The sequence below is a fragment of the Carassius gibelio genome, chromosome B2 (genome assembly GCF_023724105.1).
Source record: "Carassius gibelio isolate Cgi1373 ecotype wild population from Czech Republic chromosome B2, carGib1.2-hapl.c, whole genome shotgun sequence".
Taxonomy (NCBI): Eukaryota; Metazoa; Chordata; class Actinopteri; order Cypriniformes; family Cyprinidae; genus Carassius; species Carassius gibelio.
This window is the reverse complement of record NC_068397.1, coordinates 30,850,242-30,874,532: the sequence shown is the minus strand read 5'-3', so window position 1 is coordinate 30,874,532 and position 24,291 is coordinate 30,850,242. Positions and strand designations below refer to the sequence as shown.

General features: G+C 35.6%; 4 protein-coding genes across 7 annotated transcripts; 2 read left to right on the top strand and 2 right to left on the bottom strand.

Moving 5' to 3' along the window:
* Positions 1 to 918: 918 nt before the first annotated feature.
* LOC127950938 (ankyrin repeat domain-containing protein 34B) lies at positions 919 to 6,116 on the bottom strand. Of its 2 annotated transcripts, XM_052548373.1 has the most exons (5): positions 5,973 to 6,116; positions 4,893 to 5,005; positions 4,640 to 4,698; positions 2,149 to 2,923; positions 919 to 1,585 (listed from the first exon to the last, which is right to left on the bottom strand). In XM_052548373.1, the coding sequence occupies exons 4-5, from the start codon at positions 2,903 to 2,905 to the stop codon at positions 1,152 to 1,154; spliced, it is 1,191 nt and encodes a 396-aa protein (XP_052404333.1). In that variant the 5' UTR covers positions 2,906 to 2,923; positions 4,640 to 4,698; positions 4,893 to 5,005; positions 5,973 to 6,116; the 3' UTR covers positions 919 to 1,151. The 2 variants fall into 2 exon arrangements, with proteins under 2 accessions (XP_052404333.1, XP_052404332.1); XM_052548372.1 differs by lacking the exons at positions 4,893 to 5,005; positions 5,973 to 6,116 and having other exon boundaries at positions 4,640 to 4,790.
* Positions 6,117 to 6,164: 48 nt separating this feature from the next.
* LOC127950931 (inositol-3-phosphate synthase 1-A-like) lies at positions 6,165 to 14,690 on the top strand. Of its 2 annotated transcripts, XM_052548364.1 has the most exons (11): positions 6,165 to 6,325; positions 6,867 to 6,990; positions 7,168 to 7,329; positions 8,488 to 8,617; positions 8,697 to 8,890; positions 10,639 to 10,788; positions 10,874 to 11,089; positions 12,401 to 12,565; positions 12,734 to 12,847; positions 13,950 to 14,167; positions 14,317 to 14,690. In XM_052548364.1, exons 2-11 carry the CDS (start codon positions 6,877 to 6,879, stop codon positions 14,510 to 14,512), a joined length of 1,659 nt encoding a protein of 552 aa, XP_052404324.1. In that variant the 5' UTR covers positions 6,165 to 6,325; positions 6,867 to 6,876; the 3' UTR covers positions 14,513 to 14,690. The 2 variants fall into 2 exon arrangements, with proteins under 2 accessions (XP_052404324.1, XP_052404325.1); XM_052548365.1 differs by lacking the exon at positions 6,165 to 6,325 and having other exon boundaries at positions 6,407 to 6,990.
* Positions 14,691 to 15,696: 1,006 nt separating this feature from the next.
* On the top strand, positions 15,697 to 23,922 carry LOC127950933 (splicing factor 3A subunit 2). Of its 2 annotated transcripts, XM_052548366.1 has the most exons (10): positions 15,697 to 15,722; positions 20,901 to 20,970; positions 21,332 to 21,375; positions 21,459 to 21,688; positions 21,776 to 21,822; positions 21,901 to 22,010; positions 22,189 to 22,238; positions 22,332 to 22,472; positions 23,137 to 23,205; positions 23,286 to 23,922. In XM_052548366.1, exons 4-10 carry the CDS (start codon positions 21,491 to 21,493, stop codon positions 23,532 to 23,534), a joined length of 864 nt encoding a protein of 287 aa, XP_052404326.1. In that variant the 5' UTR covers positions 15,697 to 15,722; positions 20,901 to 20,970; positions 21,332 to 21,375; positions 21,459 to 21,490; the 3' UTR covers positions 23,535 to 23,922. The 2 variants fall into 2 exon arrangements, with proteins under 2 accessions (XP_052404326.1, XP_052404327.1); XM_052548367.1 differs by lacking the exons at positions 15,697 to 15,722; positions 21,332 to 21,375.
* On the bottom strand, positions 16,589 to 20,859 carry LOC127950936 (pleckstrin homology domain-containing family J member 1-like). Its single transcript, XM_052548370.1, has 6 exons — positions 20,381 to 20,859; positions 19,182 to 19,249; positions 19,047 to 19,113; positions 17,962 to 18,052; positions 17,824 to 17,887; positions 16,589 to 16,809 (listed from the first exon to the last, which is right to left on the bottom strand). Exons 1-6 carry the CDS (start codon positions 20,472 to 20,474, stop codon positions 16,732 to 16,734), a joined length of 462 nt encoding a protein of 153 aa, XP_052404330.1. The 5' UTR covers positions 20,475 to 20,859; the 3' UTR covers positions 16,589 to 16,731.
* Positions 23,923 to 24,291: the final 369 nt, after the last annotated feature.

Genomic DNA, 24,291 nt, shown 5'->3' with positions numbered 1-24,291 from the left:
CTCATAGGTACTTGTGCCCCTTCAATCAAAGACACTGCATACCAATTTTTAGGTCGATCGAGCCAACGGTAGCCTAGTTATAGCCATTTATGTGTTTTTTCTTTTTATAGCGCCCCCAAGTGGCAGAGGTGTGCAATTTTTTTTATTTGACCAAAGTTTTAGGTCTTACAAATGTGTAGCAAGTTTGGTTAAGATATCTTATTTCTTTCACGAGTTATAGCCTGTTGCGTAAAATTGCTCCTCGACTTTCGAACGTTTTGGCATCCCATTACGACAGCGAGTCGAAATTTCAACTTTTTTTTGATAATTATTGATATTCCCTGGCCAGAGAACATTTCTGCAGTGGTTTGGTTCAGATTGGGCGAAAAACCTAGGACTAGTTCGCAAAAGTAGGTTTTGGACATACGTCAAATTTGCGAAAAAACGAGGCCTCCTAGACCCAAAATCAGAGTGACCGTTTTTAATTTCGCATGACCCACGGATTCCGGAAATGTAAAATTTTTGGCTCTATGATAAGCGGTTTAGGAGTTATTAGCACTAACGCATTTTTGATCACTGTAGCGCCCCCTTTAGGCCGATTGGGGTGAGCCTTTGGATCTGACAAGAAGGCCGGACTTCTACCATCTGACCAAGTTTCAGCTCTCTAGGCCTTACGGTTTGGGCTGCACGATCAGTTTGAGTGGAGAATAATAATAATAATAATAATAAAAATCCTAACAGATACAATAGGGTTTCAGCACTGCGTGCTTGAACCCCTAAAAATCCTAACAATTACAATAGGGTTTCAGCACTGCGTGCTTGAACCCCTAAAAATCCTAACAGATACAATAGGGTTTCAGCACTACGTGCTTGAACCCCTAATAAAAATCCTAACAAATACAATAGGGTTTCAGCACTGCGTGCTTGAACCCCTAATAAATGTTTCTTAATCAGAATATTAGAATGATTTCTGAAGGATCGTGTGACTGGAGTAATGATGCTAAAAATGTAGCTTTGAAAACGGGGACAAAAATTACGTTTTAAAATTAAATTAAACAGAAAATAGTTATTTTAAATAGCAAAAATATTTACAATTTTACTGTTTTGTTGTACAAATAAATAAATGCAGGCTTGGTGAACAGAAGAGACTTCTTTAAAACCATACAAACATCTTACTGTTGGAAAACCTTTGACTGGTATAATGTAATAGTCTCGGTTTTATTAGAAGACATTTCACAACAGGAGAGCATCTCCGAGCTTTCCTTCCTCGTACCGTGAGCTTCCCGTCGGAAAGGAGCCGGGGCTGGGGTCGGATCTCTGCACACGTTCCTCACAGAAACACCAGGAAGAGGAGGCAAGAATCCACCGTGATCTCTCATCTGCTCTCTCGTCTTCTTTCTGTTCGCCGTGTGGAGCTCGTGAAGCGCGTCAGGAGGAGCCAGCAGCAGAGAACTGCTCCTGTAGATGGAGGGGAACCTCGGAGCGCACGGATCCCGGTGCAAGTGAGTGTCGGATCTGGACGGAGTGAGTTTAAGGACCGGCGGCTGAAGAAGATCTGGAAGTGTGTTTCTTCTGCTCTGGAGCTGCTCTGATTTAAACTTCAAATCTGTTTTAAGGAAACGGGAAGGGTTAACGTGGAACAAACTCAGTACCGAATGCCACTTTGTGAGCAATAGCCTCCAAGGTTAAAAAAAGTGCACACTTTTAACATTCTTGCCCGGTTTCACAGACAGGGCTTATTTTAAACCAGGATTAGGTCGTAGTTCAATTAACATTAAATTTCACTTTAAAATTTTAATTCATGCATTAAGAAGATGCTTTTATCCAAAGCGACTTGCTGTGCATTCAGGCTATCAATTTTTACCTATCATGTGTTCCCGGGGACTCGAACCCACAACCTTGCGCTTGATAACACAATGCTCTACCACTTGAGCTACAGGAACACAAATTAAGACATTTAAGCAGCTTTTATAAAAATGCTTTAGAAGGAAATGCTACAGATGTCACTGACATATTTCAAGAAATGTCAGAGCAAGATATTTTTTAGTTGAGATGACTCAAATATGCATTTTGGACGTTTAGTCTGTGAAACCGAGGATGCATTTAGTGACCACTTGCAGTAGCTACACTTGATGTGACCCAAAGAAGAAATCTATTTGAGTAACTCACCGGTGGGAAGATAAAGCCCGTGCTCTTGGTTCTCCTCCTCTTCTGTGTTTTTCTCGCAGCGCTGGCTGAGATTGCCCAGGTTTTCGACGCCCAGCCACGGCTCCGAGCGCAAACGCTGCCGACCGCGAGTCTCGCTCCTCGAAAGTTCGGGAGAAACCTCACCGCCTCCTCGAAAGTTAAAAATGTTCTCGCCTTCAGAGTTGGGAGAGCTGGTCTTGAGCTCGATGTCCGAGGGCGACATGCAGGAGACGGGCGAGCTGTCGGGCGACGGAGGGACATGCGGGTCGCAGCTCAGATCGGTGGATATAATGATGATGTCTCGTCCCTGGGCTTTGCAGGCGTCCAGCAGCACTGTGAGTGTGTCCTGATCGTGGGCGTTGATGGCGTAAACGAGCGCCGAGCCTCCGGCGTAGTCCTCCGTGCTGGGATCTGCGCCCGCCGCGGTCAGAGCCGACGCCACACCCGGCCCGGCCCGCTCCATACAGGCGTACATCAGAGCCGTGCGGCCCGTCTTGTCCTGGACACTGGGGTCGGCCTGGTGGTGAAGGAGATACTGGATGAGTCTGAGCATGCTGGATCCAGACTGATCGCCCCGCAGAGCTCGGCAGGCGGCCAGCAGAGGCGTCTCTCCTCGCTGGTTCCTCTCGTTGACCTGCGCTCCTCCCTCCACCAGGAGACGAACCAAGCGCAGTTTTCCCAGCCGAGCGGCGCTGATGAGCGGACTGCCATCCGGCGGGGAATCAGGTGACTCTGTCATGACCGAGCTCAACTTCAGCTTAGATTAAGACATAAAACATTTCAATTATGAGAGGTGATGTATTATGATGTAAAACACATAAAAAAAACATTAACTGAAAAAAGGGGGAAAAAAGTTTTAATTATGAGATAAAGTCAAAATATGATATTTATAGAGTTCAAAGGGGGAAACTGAAAATCTCATAATGTCATATTTGAGACAGGTGAATAATATGAGAATGATAAAGTCAGAATTATTAGATTACAGTAATTTTTATATTAAAATGTCGATATTATGACAAAACGTCAAAAAATGTAACATTTTATATAATTGACAAAAATTATGTAAATCGTAAATTATAGTAAAAAGCTAAATCGTGATTATGAGAAAATATCAAAATTATGTCAAAAATGAGATAACAATGTCATAATTGACATAAAACTTAAAAAAAATGTTTGAGGAACAATGTCTAAATTGTGACGAACTCAGATCTTTGAGATAAATAAAAATGTATATTAAAAAGTCAAAATTCTGACAAAAATTGTATAACTGACATAAGAAGTGAGTATAAAGTCCGTATTATGAGATTTATAAAGTTGAAATTGAGATAATTGCAATTTTGCCGTAATTCTGACCTTTTTTTCTGAATTTACATCTCTGATTTGAGATCATGAGAGTAAAAAGTAAATATTAGAGTAAAAAATCAAAGGTCAAGCTTATGACACATTGTAATACTTATCACATAAAAGTGAAAATGATTAGAGTGAAATGTCAAAATTATGAAAAGGTGTCAAAAATAAGTAATAATTGACAAAAATATGAAATTATGAGGATGTCGATTGTAAAAAAAAACTGAAATAAAAATACATTATGATAAAAATGTCAAAATTGTGATAAATTCATAATTATGAGTAAAATTCATAATTATAAGAAAGTAAAACTTATGTGATATGTAATCATTTCAACCTTTTATCTCATAATTGAGATAAAAATGTCATACTAAGTCAGTTAGGACTTTATTATGACAAATTATGACTTAATGTTGACATTTGATTTCTTGTAATATTTATGACTTAATATGCAATAATTTTCTTTTTATCTCATACTTGAATATATCATCATTTAGATGTTTTTTTTTTTTTTACTACGGCAAAAAAACTACAACAACAAAAACAAAAATCTTATCTGGTGGAAATGGCCTTCCATATATTTCAATTTGCTTACGTTGTAAAAATAATGTTTAATTTGACTATATTTGTTATTATCCCAGCGCATATGAAACATTTTTCTGCTCATCAGACACAAATGGAAACACGTATGAAAGCAGCAGTGTGTTGAAAGGGTTAAATGATCTCTGGCTGAAATGTTGAAGGGCTGCACAACAAAAGCATCCGACCGCAGCTTTGAAATGCCTTCATCTCTATAGGTGTGCGCTCTATTTTAAAACAGGACAGGGCTTGAAAGTGGCTTCTGACGCTCCGGAACGGACAGATTTGAGTTTATGATCACTTCCAATCTTCAGTATCTTTGTTAGTTTGATTGAACATGCACAACATGCAAATATATAGTTTGTACACATTCTCATCCACGTTGCACATTAGTTTAAATCTTTACTGTCCTTGAGAATCGTTGCTACTTTTTAGCACATTGTGTGTCCATAATTGCATGTATTTACTATAATATGCACTGTTTAATTTTTAAAGTAAAGATATTTTATATGTAATAGTTTATTAAATTAATTATAATGTAATGTACCTGCAGATTTGGCTGAGACGATCCTCCGAAACGAGCTGCACCTTGATCTGGAGCCGCTGCTGAAGTGAAGAGAGAAACCCAACGAACAGATGAATGTGTGTGTGTGTGTGTGTGTGTGTGTGGATGAACACACATATCAGACTGAACTTCAGTCACTCACACTGAAGAATACCGTTCTTTATTGGTCAGCGGTCATAGACATTTTCAAATAATTTAAGGGAATAGTTCAGCCAAAAATGTAGAATTACTCTACCATCCAAACATAAGATGAGTGTGTTTCTTCATCAGGTTTGTAGAAATGTAGCATTGCATCAGTGTCTCATCAATGGATGCTCTGCAGTGGATGGGTGCCGTCAGAATGAGAGTCTGATAAAAACATCACAAAACATTGCAAATTGGTACATTTTCACCTCCACATTATCACTGTTTATTGAATGAACGTCTGGATTTGTTTGCTGAATCAGTTGCTGATGCAAAGTAAAAGATTCTAGTCTATAATTGCTAAAAACTAGATTAAAAAAAAAAAGACATTTGTGAATCGGATCGTTTTGTCGCAACTTATGCACAAAAAGTATATGCATGTACGTGAGGTAATATAGTGCATGTCTTGAGCTCTAACTCTCGCTCTGCATGCATCTTTAATAACACAGTACTGTTAACATATGATTACAGAAACAAAAGCAGTTCATCATATGAGTGGAAGTGGAAGGGACTTTCTCAACACTGTCAGTATTTTTCCACTGCTTGAGTTTCTAGAAGCGTCTGACCGTCCTTCACTAACACTGTCTCGAAGTCACAACATTTCTCGTAGCTGTGTTGAAATGTGTTTACATGCCTGATCCTTCACACGATTCCTGTCTAGGGCTGGACGGCCAGATATCATGTGATAAAGACATGAGAAACAATGCACTGGAATTCTGCCATTGGATTACAAATGCTGTTTGGAAATGAATGTATTTATTTATTTGCAAACTCTGCCCTATACAAAGAAATGTTGCTGAGAATTTACTGTTTTAATGTTTTCCTCAGACTTGCTTAGAATATTAGGATATGTCCTCTCATAATTAATATCTGCTTGTATTTTCTACTATGCAATAAATAAAATAAAATAAAATACATAAATGCATTAAATACTATTAAATGTTTAATATTATAAGAATAGCCTAATATCAAAATTCAAGGATTTCAAATTCTGCTGAGAAATTAATGTTTGTTCTAAATAAATTGTTTACTTTTTCATTATTAATTATTAATGTAAAAAATATTAAACATTAGTAAAAAAAAATATTGAATTCAAATATTTATTTTTTTAATTTAAAGGGGTTAAACTTACACAAAGCGTTCTGATTAAGAAACTGGATTTCTTGTTGCATCTGTGCAGCATTAAATGAAATGTGATTGGTTTCATCCAGTCCGTGCATCTACAGTAGAGTTCAGATTGTTCTCTGATATCGGTTCACTGCACGCACGGAGTCGCTCAGCTTTTTTTTTTTTGGAAAAATCGAGAATGCGTCGGAAACACCGCCTCCAGCGGATAAAAGCGAGAGCGCGCGCGACGCACCGGCAGACGGAACCGAAACCGCGGGAGGAGGTGCTTTACGTTTGAGATAACTCTCAGTCTTTTAATTCAAAGTCTTACTCTTGAAACCCTTATCATTTCCCTCGGCTCGGAGAATATCGTTAATGGTATGTCTGGTGCATTTATATTTTGTTGTAGTCTACCTATTGTCTTATAGTAGGCTTTTATTTAATAATATTTTAAATGCAATAGGCTGTATTTCATTAATGCATATTGCACAAATGTGACCCTGGATCACAAAACCAGTCATAAGGGACAATTTTATGAAATTGAAATTTATGCATGCACCTAAAAGCTGAATAAATAATATTTCTATTGATGTATGGTATGTTGGGAGGACAAAAAAAAAATCGAAATATTAAGAAAATCATCTTAAAAGTTGTTCAAATGAAGTTGTTAGCAATGCATATTACTGAACACAAATTAAGTTTTGATATATTTACGACAGGAAATGTACAAAATATCTTCATGGAACATGATCTTTATTTAATATCCTAATGATTTTTGACATAAAATAAAAATGTCTAATTGTGACTCATGCAATGTATTGTTGTCTATTGCTACCAATATACCTGTGACACTGATGACTGGTTTTAGGGTCACAAATGTTTCTTGAATTAGTTAGCATCGTCTCTCCTGTTGTTGCAGGTTGGTCATCATGCCTGAGAAAGTTTGCATCAACAGTGCAGATGTGAAATACACTGAGAAACACATCGAGTCACGGTACTGTTACCACACTGCCTCTGTGCGCAGAGATGGAGACGCGTTCACTGTGAGTCTCTCAACCTTTACACTCATGCATTTCTGCTTTGTGCATTGCTGAAGACTATGCAACTTTTTATTTCAGAGTCTGAATCAGAAAGTTGCATTGCGTTTTCTTCCTCTGTGTAGTTGAGTATGATGCAACTGTACTGGTAAACAAGTGTTTAGCATGTTTTATGTTAATAAGGTGACGCCGTCCAGCACAGAGTTCACCTTCCGCACCGAGAGGAAGGTGCCCAGGCTGGGTGTGATGCTGGTGGGATGGGGTGGGAATAACGGGACCACGGTCACAGCTGCGGTTCTGGCCAATAAACTGGGTCTGACCTGGAGAACCAAGACCGGTCTGAAGGTACAGCTTTTGAAAATGTTTTGTAAGCTCATTGCATAGTGACCCAAATTCACATTTATGCATTCAGCAGACACTTTCTAATGTGGCTTTCAGGCTATGCATTATTTTTATCTGTCTGTGTGTTCCCTGGGAATTGAACCCACAACCTTTTGCGCTGCTAATGCAATGTTCTACCACTGAGACACAGGAACACAAAATACAGTGTAAATGTCCTTAAAATCAAACGTCAACATTTATTGTAATGTAATGCAATAAAATAAACCTACTGTATAATACACATATTTTAAATGCATAAAAACATCAGACTAATTAAATTAGACGTAAAGTAGCGACTAAATACAGTACAAAAAAATAATACAGTCTTAGAATTAAGCAGGAAAATTTCTAAATAGCTACTATCAATAATACATATTAATAATAAAACACTAAATGCATATAAAATAATCTAAGAAATACGATTATGCATATTAATTGTTATGTTTTTATAAAAAAAATATATATTATTATGTAGTATTAATTTTCTATTGTATAAATGTAGATGTATTGTTTAATATTTGTAAATGCACAAAAAAGCTAATTTATTTTGCATGATTATGCATGAGTATATAAAAATAGCTCTGCATTTATTTATTTATTTAGTTTTTTATTTAGCATATTTTTCCATTTTGCCTAACCAGTGAAAAACATGATTTTTATCATTTTAATATATATGATTTCAGCCCATCCATTCTTTTAGACCTGTGCATTATAAGTGAGGCCCATTGAAATAACCCAGCAAAAGAATTTTTTTCCCAGAACGTTTTGCTAATGTTACCAAAAGATATTTTTGAATGTTTTTTTTATTTAAAAACGTTTGTTTTTGGTCTTAAAACTGTCTTATATCCTTGTTTAACATACACACATCAATAAAACATTCCATTGTATCACTTTGCAAACATCATGGGAGTGTTACTTTTGAACGTTCTGAAACATAGTAACATTAAAAAAAAAAAAACATGAAACATCCATCTAAAATGTTTAAAAAACAACATAACAATGTATAGTTTTAACATTTGAAAAAAATGGACAAAGACCAGAAAACATTGAATGAATGTTACTATTAATGTCCAGAGAACCTTGCCAGAACGTTCTGAGAATGTTTGCATCATCTTCTTTCAGACAGCCAATTACTACGGCTCTTTGCTCCAGTCGTCTACGGTGTGTCTGGGGTCCGGTCCGGATGGAGAGGTCTACGTTCCCTTCAGAGATCTGCTGCCGATGGTGCATCCCAATGACATCGTGTTTGATGGTAAAAGCATCATCTCTCATGGATCTGACGCTCTGTTAGTGGCTGTGCAGTAATGACTGAAGCTGTGATGTCTGCGCAGGCTGGGATATCTCGTCTCTGGACCTCGGCAGAGCCATGGAGCGCGCTCAGGTTCTGGACTGGAGTCTGCAGGAGAAGCTCCGCCCACACATGAGCCAGCTCAAACCCAGACCCTCCGTCTACATCCCAGAATTCATTGCAGCTAACCAGGAGCAACGGGCGGACAACCTCATCAGAGGAAGCAAAGCAGAGCAGGTGAGCACTGTGTATTAAGATTTACAATGCAATGCCAATTTATTTGTTTTCATTAAAATTTTAATTTTTTTCAGCCTGAATCATGAAGTTGCATTGCATTTTCTTCCTTTTTGGATACTTGCATACATGCACACAACATTTGAAAGTACTTTGCATGGACAGTTTAACTAAATTACTAAAATATATTTAATTTAATTATTTTTCATTGTTTGTTCATGTTAATGGAACCTTCTATCTCTATTACATATGTTAAGACAAATTATCATCAAATTAACATTAAAAGGTTCTGCACTCATAAACTATTTACTTTGACCTTTTGATTGATGAACATCAGATTGTGAAGCTTAAGCATCTCCTTGCATTGATAAGTTGCTGAATTTTTTTAATAGGTATTATTTTACATACATATAGTTGTGCAAATTACTAATCAAAAATTAAGTTTTGATATATTTACGGTATGGTCAGTGCTTTAAGTGGCCCAAAAGAGGTGCCGGTACTCTATTATAGCCAAAAAAAAATATTTTCTGTTTTTTTTTTTTATGATTCGCCTCATCCCCTGAGGTAACAACAACTATATTGAAGGGCTTTTATATACAGCAGTCAACAGGCAACCTTAATAATTAAACCTTTTATTAGTTTGTGGATTTGCTTGAGATAGAAAGAACAACTGAACATAAATAAAATGTGCAAAAGGATTTTGAAAAAATACCCTTAGAAAGAGTTACTGCATTACTGCATTCAAACTTCCAAACTGACTCAAATGATTCACGAACCTGCTCCGAACTCCCGAACTGATTCAAATGATTCGCGATCCCCAAACTGACTCAAATGATTCGCGAACCCACTTTGAACTCCCGAACTTATTTAAATGATTTGCGAACCCTATAAGAACTCCCGAATTGATTTAAATGATTTGCGATCCCCAAACTGACTCATGATTCGCGAACCCGCTCTGAACTCCCAAACTGAGTCAAATGATTCGAGAACCCGCTTCGAATTGATTCAAATGATTCGCGAACCCGCTCTGAATTCCCAAACTGACTCAAATGATTCGAGAACCCGCTCCGAACTCCCAAACTGAGTCAAATGATTCGAGAACCCGCTCCGAACTCTCGAATTGATTCAAATGATTCGCGAACCCGCTTTGAACTCCCGAACTGACTCAAATGATTCGCGAACCCTATACGAACTCTCCAAATTGATTCAAATGATCCACGAAGCCGCTCCGAACTCCCGAATTGATTTAAATGATTTGTGATCCCCAAACTGACTCAATGATTCGCGAACCCGCTCCAAATTCTCGAATTGATTCAAATGATCCACGAAGCCGCTCCGAACTCCCGAATTGATTCAAATGATTTGTGATCCCCAAACTGACTCAAATGATTCGCAAACGATTTCTCGAACTGATTCAAATAATCCGCGAAGCTGCTCCGAACTCCCAAACTGGTTCAAATGATTCACGCTCCATACTCCGAACTAGGAAGAATTAGGAAGTGTGCATTGTGAAGGGCGCTCTGAAAAGCGGCAGTGAAGGCAAAGGATTAAACTCTCTATTAAAACAGATGTCCAAATGAATGTACTGGGTATGGTGATCTTAATATCCTAATGATTTTTGGCATAAAAGAGAAATGTATAATTTTGACAATGTATTGTATCCCTGTGCTACTGATGACTGCAGGGACACAGATGTGAAGTATATATAATATATAAATCAGGATGTTTTTAATCTTCTTGTCTTGTTTTAGGTGGCTCAGATCCGCAGAGATATCTGTGATTTCCGAGAGAAGAGCGGCGTGGATAAAGTCATCGTTCTGTGGACGGCGAACACCGAGCGATTCTGTGACGTGATTCCTGGAGTCAACGACACGGCGGAGAACCTGCTCCACAGCATCCAGGTGAGCGTAGTGGTAGTGGTAATGCATGGATCAGACCCGGTCAGGATCGCTGGTATTGATGGTTTCGGTGGGGTGTGTGTCTCAGACGGGAGGGGAAGTGTCTCCCTCCACCATGTTTGCGGTGGCCAGTCTTCTGGAGGGCTGTGCCTACATTAACGGCTCGCCACAGAACACGTTTGTCCCCGGAGCCGTGGATCTGGCCGTCCAGCGCGGCGTCTTCATCGGAGGAGACGACTTCAAATCTGGACAGACCAAACTCAAGTCTGTGCTGGTGGACTTCCTGATCAGCGCCGGGATCAAGGTGAGAGAGAACCAGTGCACTTCTGAAACAGGAACACGTGTGGAAGCGTCCTGTCATTTAGTTTTAAGCACTAAAAATGCAGATAGAATGTAGGCAACATTTAACTATAAACATACAGTGATTAATGCATTGACTAAAATTAGCAAACAAAGAACAACATTTTTTTTCTAATTCCGTTTTTTGCATTTTTACTTTTCCACGTCACATTTTTTCCCCGTTTGAATTTTTCTGGATTCTGTCTTAAAGGGGAAATTCAGGATCCCATGAAACCATTTTATTTTTTCCCATTTACTGTTTACGTTTTTTTTTATTAAAATTACGTTTGAAATTTAAGCATTAAATATGTTTCCCATCCAAATTTTTCTGGGTTTCATTATATCTGTGTTAATTTTTAGGGTCCTATTATGTTGTTTTAAGCAATAAAATGGCAAATATAATTTATATAATTTATAATTATGAAACAAAGAACATTTCAACTTTTACACATACATTTTTTTTTTTTATAATTTCAGGATCCCATGAAATCCATTATATTTCCCCCCAATTTTAGTTTAATTTATTTTTTTATTTTTTTTTATTATTAAAATTACATTTACATTTTTAAGCATTATATATTTTCCAATTTTAAATTTTTCTGGGTTCCATTTTATCTGTTAGAATTTTTCTGGATTCTGTTTTCATGGTTAGTTTAAATGTCTTTTTATTCATCTTTGTTAAAAATATAACTGTTCATCGTTAGTTCATGTTAGTTCAGGTCCATTAAATTATAACAGATTCAGCATTTGATTTTAACAATTTATTAGTAAAATTTAAAATTAACATGAACTAGGGTATTTTAATGCTTTAGAATTATTAATATTGTTGCTAATGTTAAAAAATGGAAGCTTGTAACATTTTACCATAATTTTCTTTACAGTAAATTATCACATTACTTTTAAATACTATTAATTCAGTACAATTTTAATCAAATTGTTGTTGTTTTTTGCATGAATATACAAGTATTTTGTCCTCTTGATTGACAAACATTAAATTTTTAAGCTTATGCACATAATTTCACTGATTATTTTTTTATTTTTTTAATAATTCATTTTTCGTACAATATTTTAATAAAAAGTGCCAAAGGAAAAGTATTCTGGAAAAACATCAGTATACTGCAATATAAAATATTTCTTGTTATTTTATTACATAAAATATTCCATATTTTATAATATAAATTCTATATTATTATGGTGTTATTTAAAGTATGTACTTTATATTAAGTGGAATATTCTATATTGCATATTACTTAAAAAATAAAATGCCCCTTTCCAGCCGACTTCGATAGTGAGTTATAATCATCTGGGCAACAACGACGGTCTGAATCTGTCGGCTCCGCAGCAGTTTCTCTCTAAAGAAGTCTCCAAGAGTAACGTGGTGGATGACATGGTGCAGTCGCACCCTGTGCTGTACCGAGCCGGAGAGAAACCTGACCACTGCGTGAGTCTGACGCTGTTTTACACACACACACACACACACACACACACACACACACACACACACACACACACACACACACACACACACACAGTTTTCTTGAGCAGTTTGTAAATGCAAACTGACGATTGCTGCAGTGCATAAATAACGTCCGGGTGTGTTTCTGCGCAGGTGGTTATTAAATATGTGCCCTATGTGGGCGACAGCAAGCGTGCGATGGATGAGTACACGTCTGAGATCTTGATGGGAGGAACGAACACCATCGCTCTGCACAACACCTGTGAGGTGAGAGCAAACTCCTCCTAAAATACCTTTTCATTTTTATGGATTACATTTTTTACTGTTTGAAAAATTTTTTTTTTACTTTTTATAATTTTCTAGATTTTTTTATGGTTAAATTATGTTGGTAGTCAATGATTGACTTTAAAGATTAATCGAAATCATGAAGTTACATAAATGAACAGTAATTTACTAAAGGTTGAATACAAATTACATTTTTAGGCCCTTATGAAATGTTGTATTTTTAATTAATTCCAGTTTGAATTTTTCTGGATTCTGTCTTAATGTTAATTATCAAAAAGCATGTCTTTAATTAAATAAAATTATGACACCTATGCATTTAACAACAATTAATTAAAAAAAAATATTATAAAATTTTAGGGCTTTATGAAATTAATTAACACCTCCCCCAAGTTATTGTTTTCCTTTGAACTATTTTTCTGCCTTCAGTGTAAAAAAAAAAAAAAATTGAATAATAAAAAAAATAGTTCTTTTAATTCCATTTTTTCTGGATTTTGTTTTAATGATTAAATTAAATGTTAATCAAAAAGCATGTGTAGCTAATTGAAATCATACAATTTAACAATAATTTATATATAAAAAAAAAAGGTAGGGTTCTGTATAATGTAATCCATTTTATTTTGCTTTATTTAAACTCATTTGTCTTTCCTGTTTTAATTTCTTTTATTACTTTTTTTTTTTTTTGCAATTAATTTTTTTCTAGATTCTGTTTTAATAGTTAAATTATATAGTCGCAGTCAAAAAGCTTCTCTGATTAATTGAAATCATGAAGTTTACACAATTGAACAGAATTACTAGAGGTTAAACAAAACAATTAATTGGTTTCTGGATTCTGTTTTAATGTAAAGAATCAAAATTCATGTCTATAATTAATTAAAATCATGAAACCAAAATCATGTTTATTAAGTTAAATTTTTTTAGGGCTTTATAAAAAAAAACCACAGTTTAAATAAAAATGTCCTGGATTTTATTTTAATGGTTAAATTAAATGTTAATCAAAAGGCATGTCCAATGAATAGAAAATTGATTGCTGGCTGTTGAAATACTGATTATGATATTTAAGTCCCAGTCTGATGCTTGTGTCCAGGACTCTCTTCTGGCCAGTCCCATTATTCTGGACCTGGTGATCCTGACAGAGCTGTGTCAGAGAATCTCCTTCCGCACTCAGGACGATCCGGTTTTCCAGGGTTTCCACAGCGTCCTGTCGCTGCTCAGCTTCCTGTGTAAAGCGCCTCTCGTCCCGCAGGGGGCGCCGGTGGTCAACGCCTTCTCCCGCCAGCGGGCGTGCATCGAGAACGTCATGAGGTCACACACCTTCACTCAGGAGATATTCTGATTGATATAGTTTATTTAGTTATTAATAATGCATCATGTTCAGTAACTCTCTGCAGCAGATTAGCAGCTTTCTTGTTGTCAGCTCTGTTTGTTGAATGTGTTTGTGTGTGGATCTGCAGAGCGTGTCTGGGACTGCCTCCACAGAATCACATGCAGCTGGAGCACAAGATGACCAGGAGCTTCCTGCATTCAGAGGAAAACCCCATCCTTCATCCCGTCCTCATGAACGGAAAGATGGAGCACACAAGAGGCTTTCAGTCTACCAAATACATCCACACCGACGGCCACCAGAATCTGCAGCACACGATCACATAAACACCCAGCTAGATGTGTACTACTGAGTGCACTCAAGTCCAGTCCAGCAATCGTGCTTCTTCTCGTTTAGTGAGTGTGGATGAATATTCATCTACACATTCCTAGATTTTTTACATGAATACACTGAGGAAAAACATAGTTTTTGTTTGTTGAATAAAATAATTAATTCTCAAATTGTTGTTGCATTTGTCAAATGTAAAAATATTTATATAAATATATATAAAAAGTAAGAAAAATAATGTTTTTGAATGTAATATAAATAATAGCAAATATAATCAATTATATATATATATATATACATTGATAACTGATTTTATCTCATAAACTCATTTGGATCAGTTTCTCAGAATACAAAACTCTGACTTTATATTATGTAAATGCTTCATTCATTCATTTTGCTTCTCCAGTAAATGTGTCTTTATTTAAGAGCACTGGAAAACAAAATAAAAACACTTTCATTTACTCCTCGATCGGTTGCATTTGCATTTTAATTAGAACAAAGAGCAGGAACATGAATCATAAAGTGACTGAATTTGTAAATATATAATATATCATCTTTACAGCTTTGCTTGTACAATTCAGAAACATTACTGACATTTATTGATTAATCAGCTTATTAACAATTACACACAGGATTGAGACATGTCTTGGATGTTTTTTATTTGTTTTAATTTCACCATCATTTCAGTGACTTTTACACAGATTTCTCTAAGAGATCACCGTTTTTATTTTATTTTATTTTTGCATGTTTTTCTAATTTACAAAAACATTAATTACAAATGACTTTAGCATTACAACTTGGGCTTTTAAGATTAAAAGTGAATTTGAGAATGAGTGCATATTTGGAGTCACATGATCAGCGACATACATTTACGTGCATTTAATTCAACATAAAATGTAATTTAATGTCTTAATGATCCCTTGTTTTACATGTTTATAAATCCTAAAACTGTGAAACTTTTGAAGCTGTTTGGACTCTCGTTTTGGGTGACGGCACCCATTCACTGCAGAGCATCCATTGAGGAGACATTTTCATTTTTGGCTGAATTCTTTTAATATGATTTCCATTTTATTAGTCATTTATATATTAAAAAAATTTATAAAACCTTTAACTACCAAAAAAAAAAAAAAAAAAAAACACTTCCTTGATGACATCATCCTGCAGGAAGTGACATCATTTACTGGCGGGAAACCAGCAGCACAAACATCAGTGAGTATATTAATGTACCTGATTTGGTTTTGCTTCATGTAAAGTTTTAAACGTGTGAAGCTAACAGCTAGAAACACTTGTGTTCACTATAAATATCCTAAAATCACATTTGTTTGATCCCATCGAAGTGGCTTCAAAAAGCTGTGTCCAAAATTACAGGAAGGAAGTTCAAGTTGTTTCCTTTTGTTTTGCCGTTCGATGCTGTTCATGAGCACAAGACGGTGACGAATACCAACGACCAAACAAAAAGATCTTGCAAATGCCACGTTTTTGTTTTAATGAAATATAGGTCACCACAAAATCAAAAAAAGAAAAAAGAAATTACAGCCTGTGTAGAGTTAATACATTTTAGGCTGTATTATAAATATTATTTTTATTAAAAAAATAATAATAATTGTGCACAATATAGTAATATATACTATGTATTAAATTACTTATTATTTATTAAATTAATTGTGCAGCGTATTTGTCATTAATGCTGATTTTAAACTGAATAATTAAATAAATAATTACAATTTTATCATATATATTAAAATTATGTAGTGCATTTGTAATTTATGATGATAATTATATTTTTTATATAAAATTATATACAATTTATTAAACAACTTAAATTTGTATATTGCATTTTCTAGCAGCAAACAATGCACTTCTCATGAAAATAATAACATTAAGACTTTTTTGTGTGCTATATTATAATTCTACCTTTTTTCTTTGATTTTGTGGTGAAATAAGACTAAGACACAGCTTCAGGTGAAATGTTTGGACTGAGTCTGCTCGGATTGACTGAGCTTTAATGCTTTAGATGCTACGAAACCTCTTCAGTGCACTTTTCACATCACAGTTATGAAAGACAGGTGCCAGAATCAGCTTTTAAAAGGCGTCCCAGTTTATTACAGTAATATGACATATTTCCCCCATAACTCACATGAAATGAAACATTAGAGAATGTACAGATACTGGCAGACTGAAAAACCCCAAGACCCCGAACAGCTGAGAAAGTGTGTGTTTATGTGGACGGCGGAGGAAGACCACTGTTGACCTGAAAGCGTGTTTCGTCTGATATCCCATACTGCACCAGCGGGTCCTGCACCAGATCATCTTCATTACAAAACATTCAATCAACAGTAGAGGTTTTCTCTATTCACAAAGCTGCTGAGACAAACTCTTCCTGAGGCACAGAGGGAAGGGGGCGGGGCTTACCTTCTCAGCAAGCTCATTAACTATGCACACAGTGATTGGCTGATTTATTCTAGAGCTGGATACTATGTTGCAGCATTCAAATAAAGGTTTAAAAATGAAACTTAACTGCTACATTCAAATAAAGATGTCACTTATTAATAAATTAATTAAACTTCTCAAAAGCAATTAGCAAAAATGCATATAAATAATGAATAGACATGCAAACAGTTCACTATTTCAGTTAATATTTATTTTATTTCAAATAATATTTAAATTTTAATATAATTTTAGTTTTAGTTAACAACCCAAAAAATAAGTCTGAAAAAATATTTTTCTATTTTAAAGTTACATTTTTTAAATTTTTTAAAGTAATTCCTTTCTCTTTTTTTTTCGCAATTTAGTTGCGTGTTTTTGTCAGTTTTGTTTAATTTAAAAACAAATAAAATGTCTATGCAATTTTTATTTTAATTTGATTTATTTTAGTACATCAAGTTATACCAACTAAATGAAAATAAGAAATGTTTCCTTGGCAACTACATGAAATAAAGTAAATTAAGTTTTTGTTTTATTTCAGTTAATATTTATTTTATTTCAAATAATTAATATATATATATATATATATTTTAAAGTCATTTTTAAAGTAATCCCTTTCTCTTTTTATCGCAATATAAGTTGCGTCTTTTTGTCAGTTTTGTTAGTTTTTAAGAAAAAAAAAAACAATATGTCTATATCATTTTTATTTCAATTCTAGTTATTTTAGGAAATCAAGTTAAACTAAACAAATCTTTACTTGGCAACTGCCTGAAATAGCTTTATTACAGCTTAATGAAAACAAAGGAGTTGTTTTGTGAATACAGACACTGATCTCTGAGAGGCATTAGCTGCAGTAATAAACAGTAATTAACAGAGATTCCTTCACCTTGCCGGTGAGCCGATGGATTTCCGTGCGATAGTAGATCAGGTTCTTGCGCATGGATTCATAACTGTGAGACAGAAGCAGATCAGAGTTATAAAGCTGGAGACGCAATGCATGATGGGAAACGTCTGTGACACACACCTGGCTTTAACGATGGCATCGATCCACTCCACACACTGCTCCTGAGAATCACATTCGAACAGATACTTCCTCTCGGCTTCGTCCAGAAACACTGAGAACAAACAAGAGTCACACTTCTCTCTTAAAGAGCCTCACATAAAGAATAACCAGTCATTGTAGTATAACTGATACACTATTATAGGTTTTTATATAATTTATATTAATAAAGTAAATTAAGTTTTTGTTTTATTACAGTTAATATTTATTTTATTTCAAATAATGTTTTTTAATATTATTTTTGTTTTAGTTAACAAAAACTCTTCTTAAAATCCCCAAAAATAAGTTTTTTTTTTTACATTTTCTATTTTAAAGTAATTTTTTAAAGTATTTTATTGCTCTTTTTTCTTGCAATTTAGTTGCCTGTTTTTGTCAGTTTTGTTAGTTTTTAATAAAAAAATAACAATATGTCTATATAATTTAGGTTATCTATAATTTAGTTTATCTATATAATTCTAGTTATTTTAGGAAATCAAAGTTAAACTAAACAAAAAATGAGCAATCTTTACTTGGCAACTGCCTGAAATAAAATAAATTAGGTTTTTGTTTTATTTCAGTTAATATGTTTTTTTCATATATATATATATATATATATATATATATATATATAATTTTAGTTTTAGGTAACAATAACCAAAAAGTAAAAAATAAAATAAAAATAAAAAAATTCCAAAGTAATTCCTTCTTTTTTCCCCCGCAATTTAGTTTTGTTCATTTTGAATTTAAAAAACAATACGTCTTTGTAACTTTATTTACATTTTAGTACATCAAGTTATATCCACTAAATGAAAATAAGAAATGTTTCCTTGGCAACTACATGAAATAAAGTAAATTTAATTTTCGTTAATATTTTATTTTACTTCAGTTAACACATAATTTAAATGGATAACACTTAAAAATAAGATGTAATTTGTTAAATTAATGTATAACCTAACATTAACAAACAATGAACAGTCCATTTATTACTATGTTAATGTTAGTTATTGAAAATACAGATGTGCGTTGTTTATTCGTGTTTATTTATTATATTTTAAATGTTTAGCTCTTACCGATGGAGAAAACGCGATCGTCTTCTTTCTCGACACGACACTGTTCCAGCAGCAGAGCGCCGATGGGCTGAAACACAAACCAATTCAACGATAACGATAACGATAATGATAACTAGGATGCTGATTCACACTCACCTCGTCCTCATCGGTCCGAAAGTAAAACAGGAAATTAACGATCAGTTTCACTAGACGCCTCTTCACAACTGTAGTGGGAAACAGAGTAGGAATAAAAGTTAAACTCTATTGAGGGTTAAGAATTTTGGTTTATAAGACTGTATCGTCTCCACAAGGCTAAACCAGATCTAAATTTAAATCTAGTCTAAAAACTTATTTTTTTTTAGTGCCTTTATGTCACTTTCGTTTACAATTAGTATATATAATGCATTTTTATTCTCTCCTGGTTTGTGTATTTTATTAGTTTGTATTGTAAAATATACTATTATTACTTTCTATGTTTAAAAAAAAAAATAGGAACATTTTATATAACAATTCTGACTTTCCACTCACAATTCTTATAAGAAGATTATAATAAAAAAAGTAAGAACTGTGAGATAACTTTGAATTGCGAGAAAAAACTCACAATTCTGACCTTTTTTTCCGCTCATAGTTATGAGTTTACATTTCGCAATTTTTTTTCATCAAGAGAATAAAAAATAAAAAAGCAAATTGCAACTTTTTATCTCATAACACTAACTTTTTTTCTCACAGTTGCAACTTTTAATCTCAAACTTTTTTACCTCAGTATTATGAGTAAGTTAACAGATTGCAATTCTGAGTTTACATTTCACAATTCTCCGAAAAGGAAAAAAAGTCAGAACCGTGAGATTATAAGTCGTAACTTTTAAAGTTGTTACAGAAAAAAGGCATATATTTTTACTTATTTATTATTCTTTTTAAAATGTCATGTCAACGTCGCTTTAAAGACTCCAATCTGAGCGCTTTTGTTTTCAACAGCTTCCACAGAAACGCTCCATTTCTTGTTTGGTTTATTTTAATGGCAGTATACAAGTTATGTGACTGATTAATTAAATTACTTCGAATGTCGCGCCATAACCGCTTTTTTATTTAAAAAAAATTACCGTTAATAACGGCGAACTGACACGATGCGATTAACGCTAATTTCACTGAAATCAATCTACCAATCACAGAGCGCGTAGTGGAGGCGACGGGACCCGCCTCCTAACGCGATTGGATACTGCAGCTGTGTGACGAACACTAGAGACTAAACAGCTGTACGCGTACTACCTAACAACTGCTATCAGAAAATAGTACGAATAGTACGCTGTATGCGATTCCGATCACCTTGGTGCTCGAATAGAAACGTCCCCGCTTACCGTCTCCCCTTCTCGGGCCTCTCATGCCCAGCTCGGCCGCTCTCTCTGACGGCTGGCGGCTCAGGAACACCAGCTCTTTCTCGTTGAATCGCATCTTCAGCTCTCTGACAGCACTTTCGTCCCATTAAAGCGCATTGTTGTGTCATTAAACAGCGGTTTTCGTACCAGCATCAGTGTGAGATCGGATACTCCTCCTCCAGAATATCAGACAGAGTCTGCTGCTGTGGTCAGAATCTCATCTGATCGAATGTTTAAGCGTCCTAAACACACACACACACACCCAAAACAAACACACACGCAGACAGAGTGCGACAGGAACTGAACACGAGCGACCGGAAGAGGGCGCTGCTGGGTTACCGCTGAAAAAACAATTCAGATCAAACTATTTGGACATTTTTAATTTGACTAAAAATATTTTGTGAATTTAAAACAGATTTTTTTTATGTTTATTATGCGACGTCTTGTCATTTACAGTTTTGTTTTAGTAAATCCCGACAATGTGTGACTTTTATTAAAACAGGAAGCGGAAGTTCATCACTCATCGCCGCGACTACGCATTACAGCGGCGGCAAGCGTGATCCGGCCTTGAGGTAAAAAGTGTTTTTACAAAGAATTTTCCAATTAAAATAGCATTTAATTATGTTTTTTTTAAAAGAATGAAATGAATCATACCGCTAAACTAATCTCTGGTATTTTAATGAGCTTTCTGCATTTGTTATGGTTCGTTAAAATGCCGCTTTGAAGACGGTCCGATTCGATTCAGTGCTTTATGTAACGTTACTGTTTTATATATAATTTATTTTGATGTCTGTTTATCCTTCACATAATTGCATTTGTTTCCAGAGGCTGTTTGTTGTAGGTTTCAGACTTCTATATGTGAATATTAAACGATCAAGCTCTCTCTCGGCTATTTTCCACATCTTTGCTGATTTCTGTACTCTATATTTTCAGTCAGTTTTGTAACAAGAGTGTGCTGGCGGGTCGTTTTGAGTTCTGTAAGTTCACCCATCAATCTTTAAGATGATTTCAGATGATCTTCAGTCGTGTTTGAGTGTGTTTTCCTCTTCTGTGGTTCCAGGAGCATCTGTGTGAAGCGAGGGATCTGTCATCATGGATTTCCAGCACAGAGCCGGAGGGAAAACCGGCAGCGGCGGCGTCGCCTCGTCGTCCGAAAGCAACCGAGACCGGCGTGAACGCCTTCGACAGCTGGCCTTAGAGACCATAGACATCAACAAAGACCCGTACTTCATGAAGAACCACCTGGGCTCCTACGAGTGTAAACTGTGTCTCACGCTGCACAACAACGAGGTGTGCGCTCCGAGAGACTCTCACACACTTCACACACACTCGTCCTCGAACATAACTCTCATCCTGTCTGTCCTGTTCCTCTTCTAGGGAAGTTACCTCGCTCACACGCAGGGCAAAAAGCATCAGACCAACTTGTGAGTGCACTTCTGATGATCAGGATGGGGTTCAGTGTAGACCTGGAGTTCATTGTGTTGTGCACTTACCTGTTTTAGAGCAAGACGAGCTGCGAAAGAGGCGAAGGAAGCGCCAGCTCAACCCGCTCCAGAGAAAGTCAAGGTTGAAGTGAAGAAGTTTGTGAAGATCGGGAGACCGGGTTATAAAGGTGAGAGCCTGTAATGAATGAAACCTGGAGTACGTCACACAATGCATTGTATTGTGTTTTTGCTTTCAAAATTCAGTAATCACCAATGACTGGACAGTCATGAGAATGCATTTATCCGAAGCAGTAAGGGTCTAAAAGTCATTGATTAACAGATGTACTTGTTTTATTTCGCCTGCAGTAACGAAACAAAGAGATCCAGAGTGTGGACAGCAGAGTCTGCTTTTCCAGGTAAACCCAGTTGTGTCTGTTCAGGGTTAAAGCTCTGATCTTACATCCATCTGAACCTTCGCTTACATAATAAACGCTGTCCTCATGTTCCAGATTGATTACCCAGAGATAGCAGAAGGTATCGGGCCGAGGCATCGCTTCATGTCGGCGTATGAGCAGAGGATCGAGCCTCCGGACCGCCGCTGGCAGTATCTGCTGTTCGCAGCCGAACCGTACGAAACCATCTCCTTCAAGGTCTGTGGATCGCATGCTTCAAACAAGTCCAGCGTTTGTCTCCAGGAGCTTTACTTTCACTGATCCTCAGTGGATATTGTGTACTCTGTGTGTGTGTGTTTGTGTGTGTGTGTAAACATACCAAGTTGTATATTAAAAAAAAAAAAATCGATATTTGAAAGTGGGTCAAAGACAATAAGAAATTTACAAAAGTGATTTTATGTCCATTTTAAGGTTTCAAATACGTTTTTAGAGAATAAAATGTCAGAATTTGGTTGAAATGTTATGTTGTCATTCAGTGTGACACAATATTTATGTGAAAATTCTAACAACATGCTTATTCTGACGTGTACATATTAAAATATATAAAATAAGTGAGAATATTAAATTTGATTGTTTTTCAAATGAGTTTTTAAAAAAGTATAATGAAAATTATAATACTTATTTTAATTTTATAGCTTATACCTTTTTTGTCTTTGACCAGTGCATATATTTATACTTGTATATATAATTATTTTATATATAAATCTAACATTTTGCCTAAATTTAATATATATAATAATAAAATAAAATAATTATAAGTACACACACATAGTATGTAAACAGACCTTTATTTTAAAAGCAAATAGTCGTCAGGTTTTATTACATCTGAGATTTGATGATATTGTTTCTGTCATATTTTCAGGTTCCCAGTCGTGAGATCGATAAGGCAGAGACTCGTTTTTGGACACACTGGAACAGGGAAACGAAACAAGTAAATAAAGAGAGAGATAAAAGTCATGTGTGTTTCTGGAGCTTCTCTCGTGCTGACCTCTCGCTCTCACTCTGCTCCAGTTTTTCCTGCAGTTTCACTTTAAGATGGAGAAGTCTCTGGCCGCTCCTCCGGGTCAGACGCCGTCGCTCGGTGTGAAGCGTCCACCTTCCATCATCTCTGGACTCGGTCTGCATCCACACAGTGACTCCATGCCGCCCCCCCCAGGAGGAATACATGGCATGCCCCCCGGAGCCCACATGCCCCCACACATGCCCCCCCCAGGAGCCCTGCCTCCTCACATGAGGCCCCCGATGCCCCGCGACCTCTGAGGGACGCTCTGCTTGAAGCTTTCATAGATAATGCATTAATAAACCATTTCACCTTATAATGCATGTATATGACCTCATGAATAATTGCAACCACAGTTATAATACGTTTCTATTCATTTATTACAACTGTAGAAAGTGTAATGCATTAAAACACAAACCTAACTTCAAGTATTGTAATGCATTTGAACTACGGTTGCAGTTGTTTATGATAAATATAATGCATCATGAATATTTTTATAATGCATTCTATGTGAAGGCTTCAAGTGTTGACAGTTGATCTTTCTAGACATATTGATGTTAATTTAGTTTTCATGAGCACAAGTCTCTGATTTGACAGTTCTGTTTTTATGCTCTTTTTATTATTAAAACCTTTAAAGTTGACATGAAATTGAAGTTGGGATTGTCTTGTCTTCTATACTATTACTTCTGAATGAAATGTCTTGAATGCACTTGAATTAATCCATTGGAAATTGATTAGATGGTTTTTGCTTGCTACTAACGAGGGGGAGATAACATTAAGGTTTTTTATTATATTTTGAGGGCACATGAATTAAAAAGAAAAAAATGTGCACACACATAAATTATATATATATATGTGTGGGTGTGTGTGGGTGTAGTTGACACATTTCTCCAAATCGGAAGAAACAAACTTCTATACATCTCGACTGGGTCATGAGGTGAGCACATTTTCAGCTAATATACATTTTAAGGATAACTATTTCTTTAAGCAAGTTTAAAAAGAACTCAAGAAAAGTCA

What these genes read in the sequence shown, in the direction of transcription:
- LOC127950933 (XM_052548366.1), top strand. Translation starts at nt 21,491, where the DNA reads ATGGATTTCCAGCACAGAGCCGGAGGGAAAACCGGCAGCGGCGGCGTC. An exon ending in AAAAAGCATCAGACCAACTT is followed by an intron (nt 21,823 to 21,900) that starts GTGAGTGCACTT and finishes TACCTGTTTTAG; the next exon opens with AGCAAGACGAGCTGCGAAAG. An exon ending in AGCAGAGTCTGCTTTTCCAG is followed by an intron (nt 22,239 to 22,331) that starts GTAAACCCAGTT and finishes CTCATGTTCCAG; the next exon opens with ATTGATTACCCAGAGATAGC.
- LOC127950931 (XM_052548364.1), top strand. Translation starts at nt 6,877, where the DNA reads ATGCCTGAGAAAGTTTGCATCAACAGTGCAGATGTGAAATACACTGAG. An exon ending in GAGGAAGCAAAGCAGAGCAG is followed by an intron (nt 8,891 to 10,638) that starts GTGAGCACTGTG and finishes GTCTTGTTTTAG; the next exon opens with GTGGCTCAGATCCGCAGAGA. An exon ending in TGCATCGAGAACGTCATGAG is followed by an intron (nt 14,168 to 14,316) that starts GTCACACACCTT and finishes GTGGATCTGCAG; the next exon opens with AGCGTGTCTGGGACTGCCTC.
- LOC127950938 (XM_052548372.1), bottom strand. Translation starts at nt 4,774, where the DNA reads ATGTGTGTTCATCCACACACACACACACACACACACACACATTCATCT. An exon ending in CGTCTCAGCCAAATCTGCAG is followed by an intron (nt 2,924 to 4,639) that starts GTACATTACATT and finishes TCTTAATCTAAG; the next exon opens with CTGAAGTTGAGCTCGGTCAT. An exon ending in CGGGCTTTATCTTCCCACCG is followed by an intron (nt 1,586 to 2,148) that starts GTGAGTTACTCA and finishes TCCTTAAAACAG; the next exon opens with ATTTGAAGTTTAAATCAGAG.
- LOC127950936 (XM_052548370.1), bottom strand. Translation starts at nt 20,474, where the DNA reads ATGCGATTCAACGAGAAAGAGCTGGTGTTCCTGAGCCGCCAGCCGTCA. An exon ending in TTCGGACCGATGAGGACGAG is followed by an intron (nt 19,114 to 19,181) that starts GTGAGTGTGAAT and finishes TTTGTGTTTCAG; the next exon opens with CCCATCGGCGCTCTGCTGCT. An exon ending in CGATCGCGTTTTCTCCATCG is followed by an intron (nt 18,053 to 19,046) that starts GTAAGAGCTAAA and finishes GTTTGTTCTCAG; the next exon opens with TGTTTCTGGACGAAGCCGAG.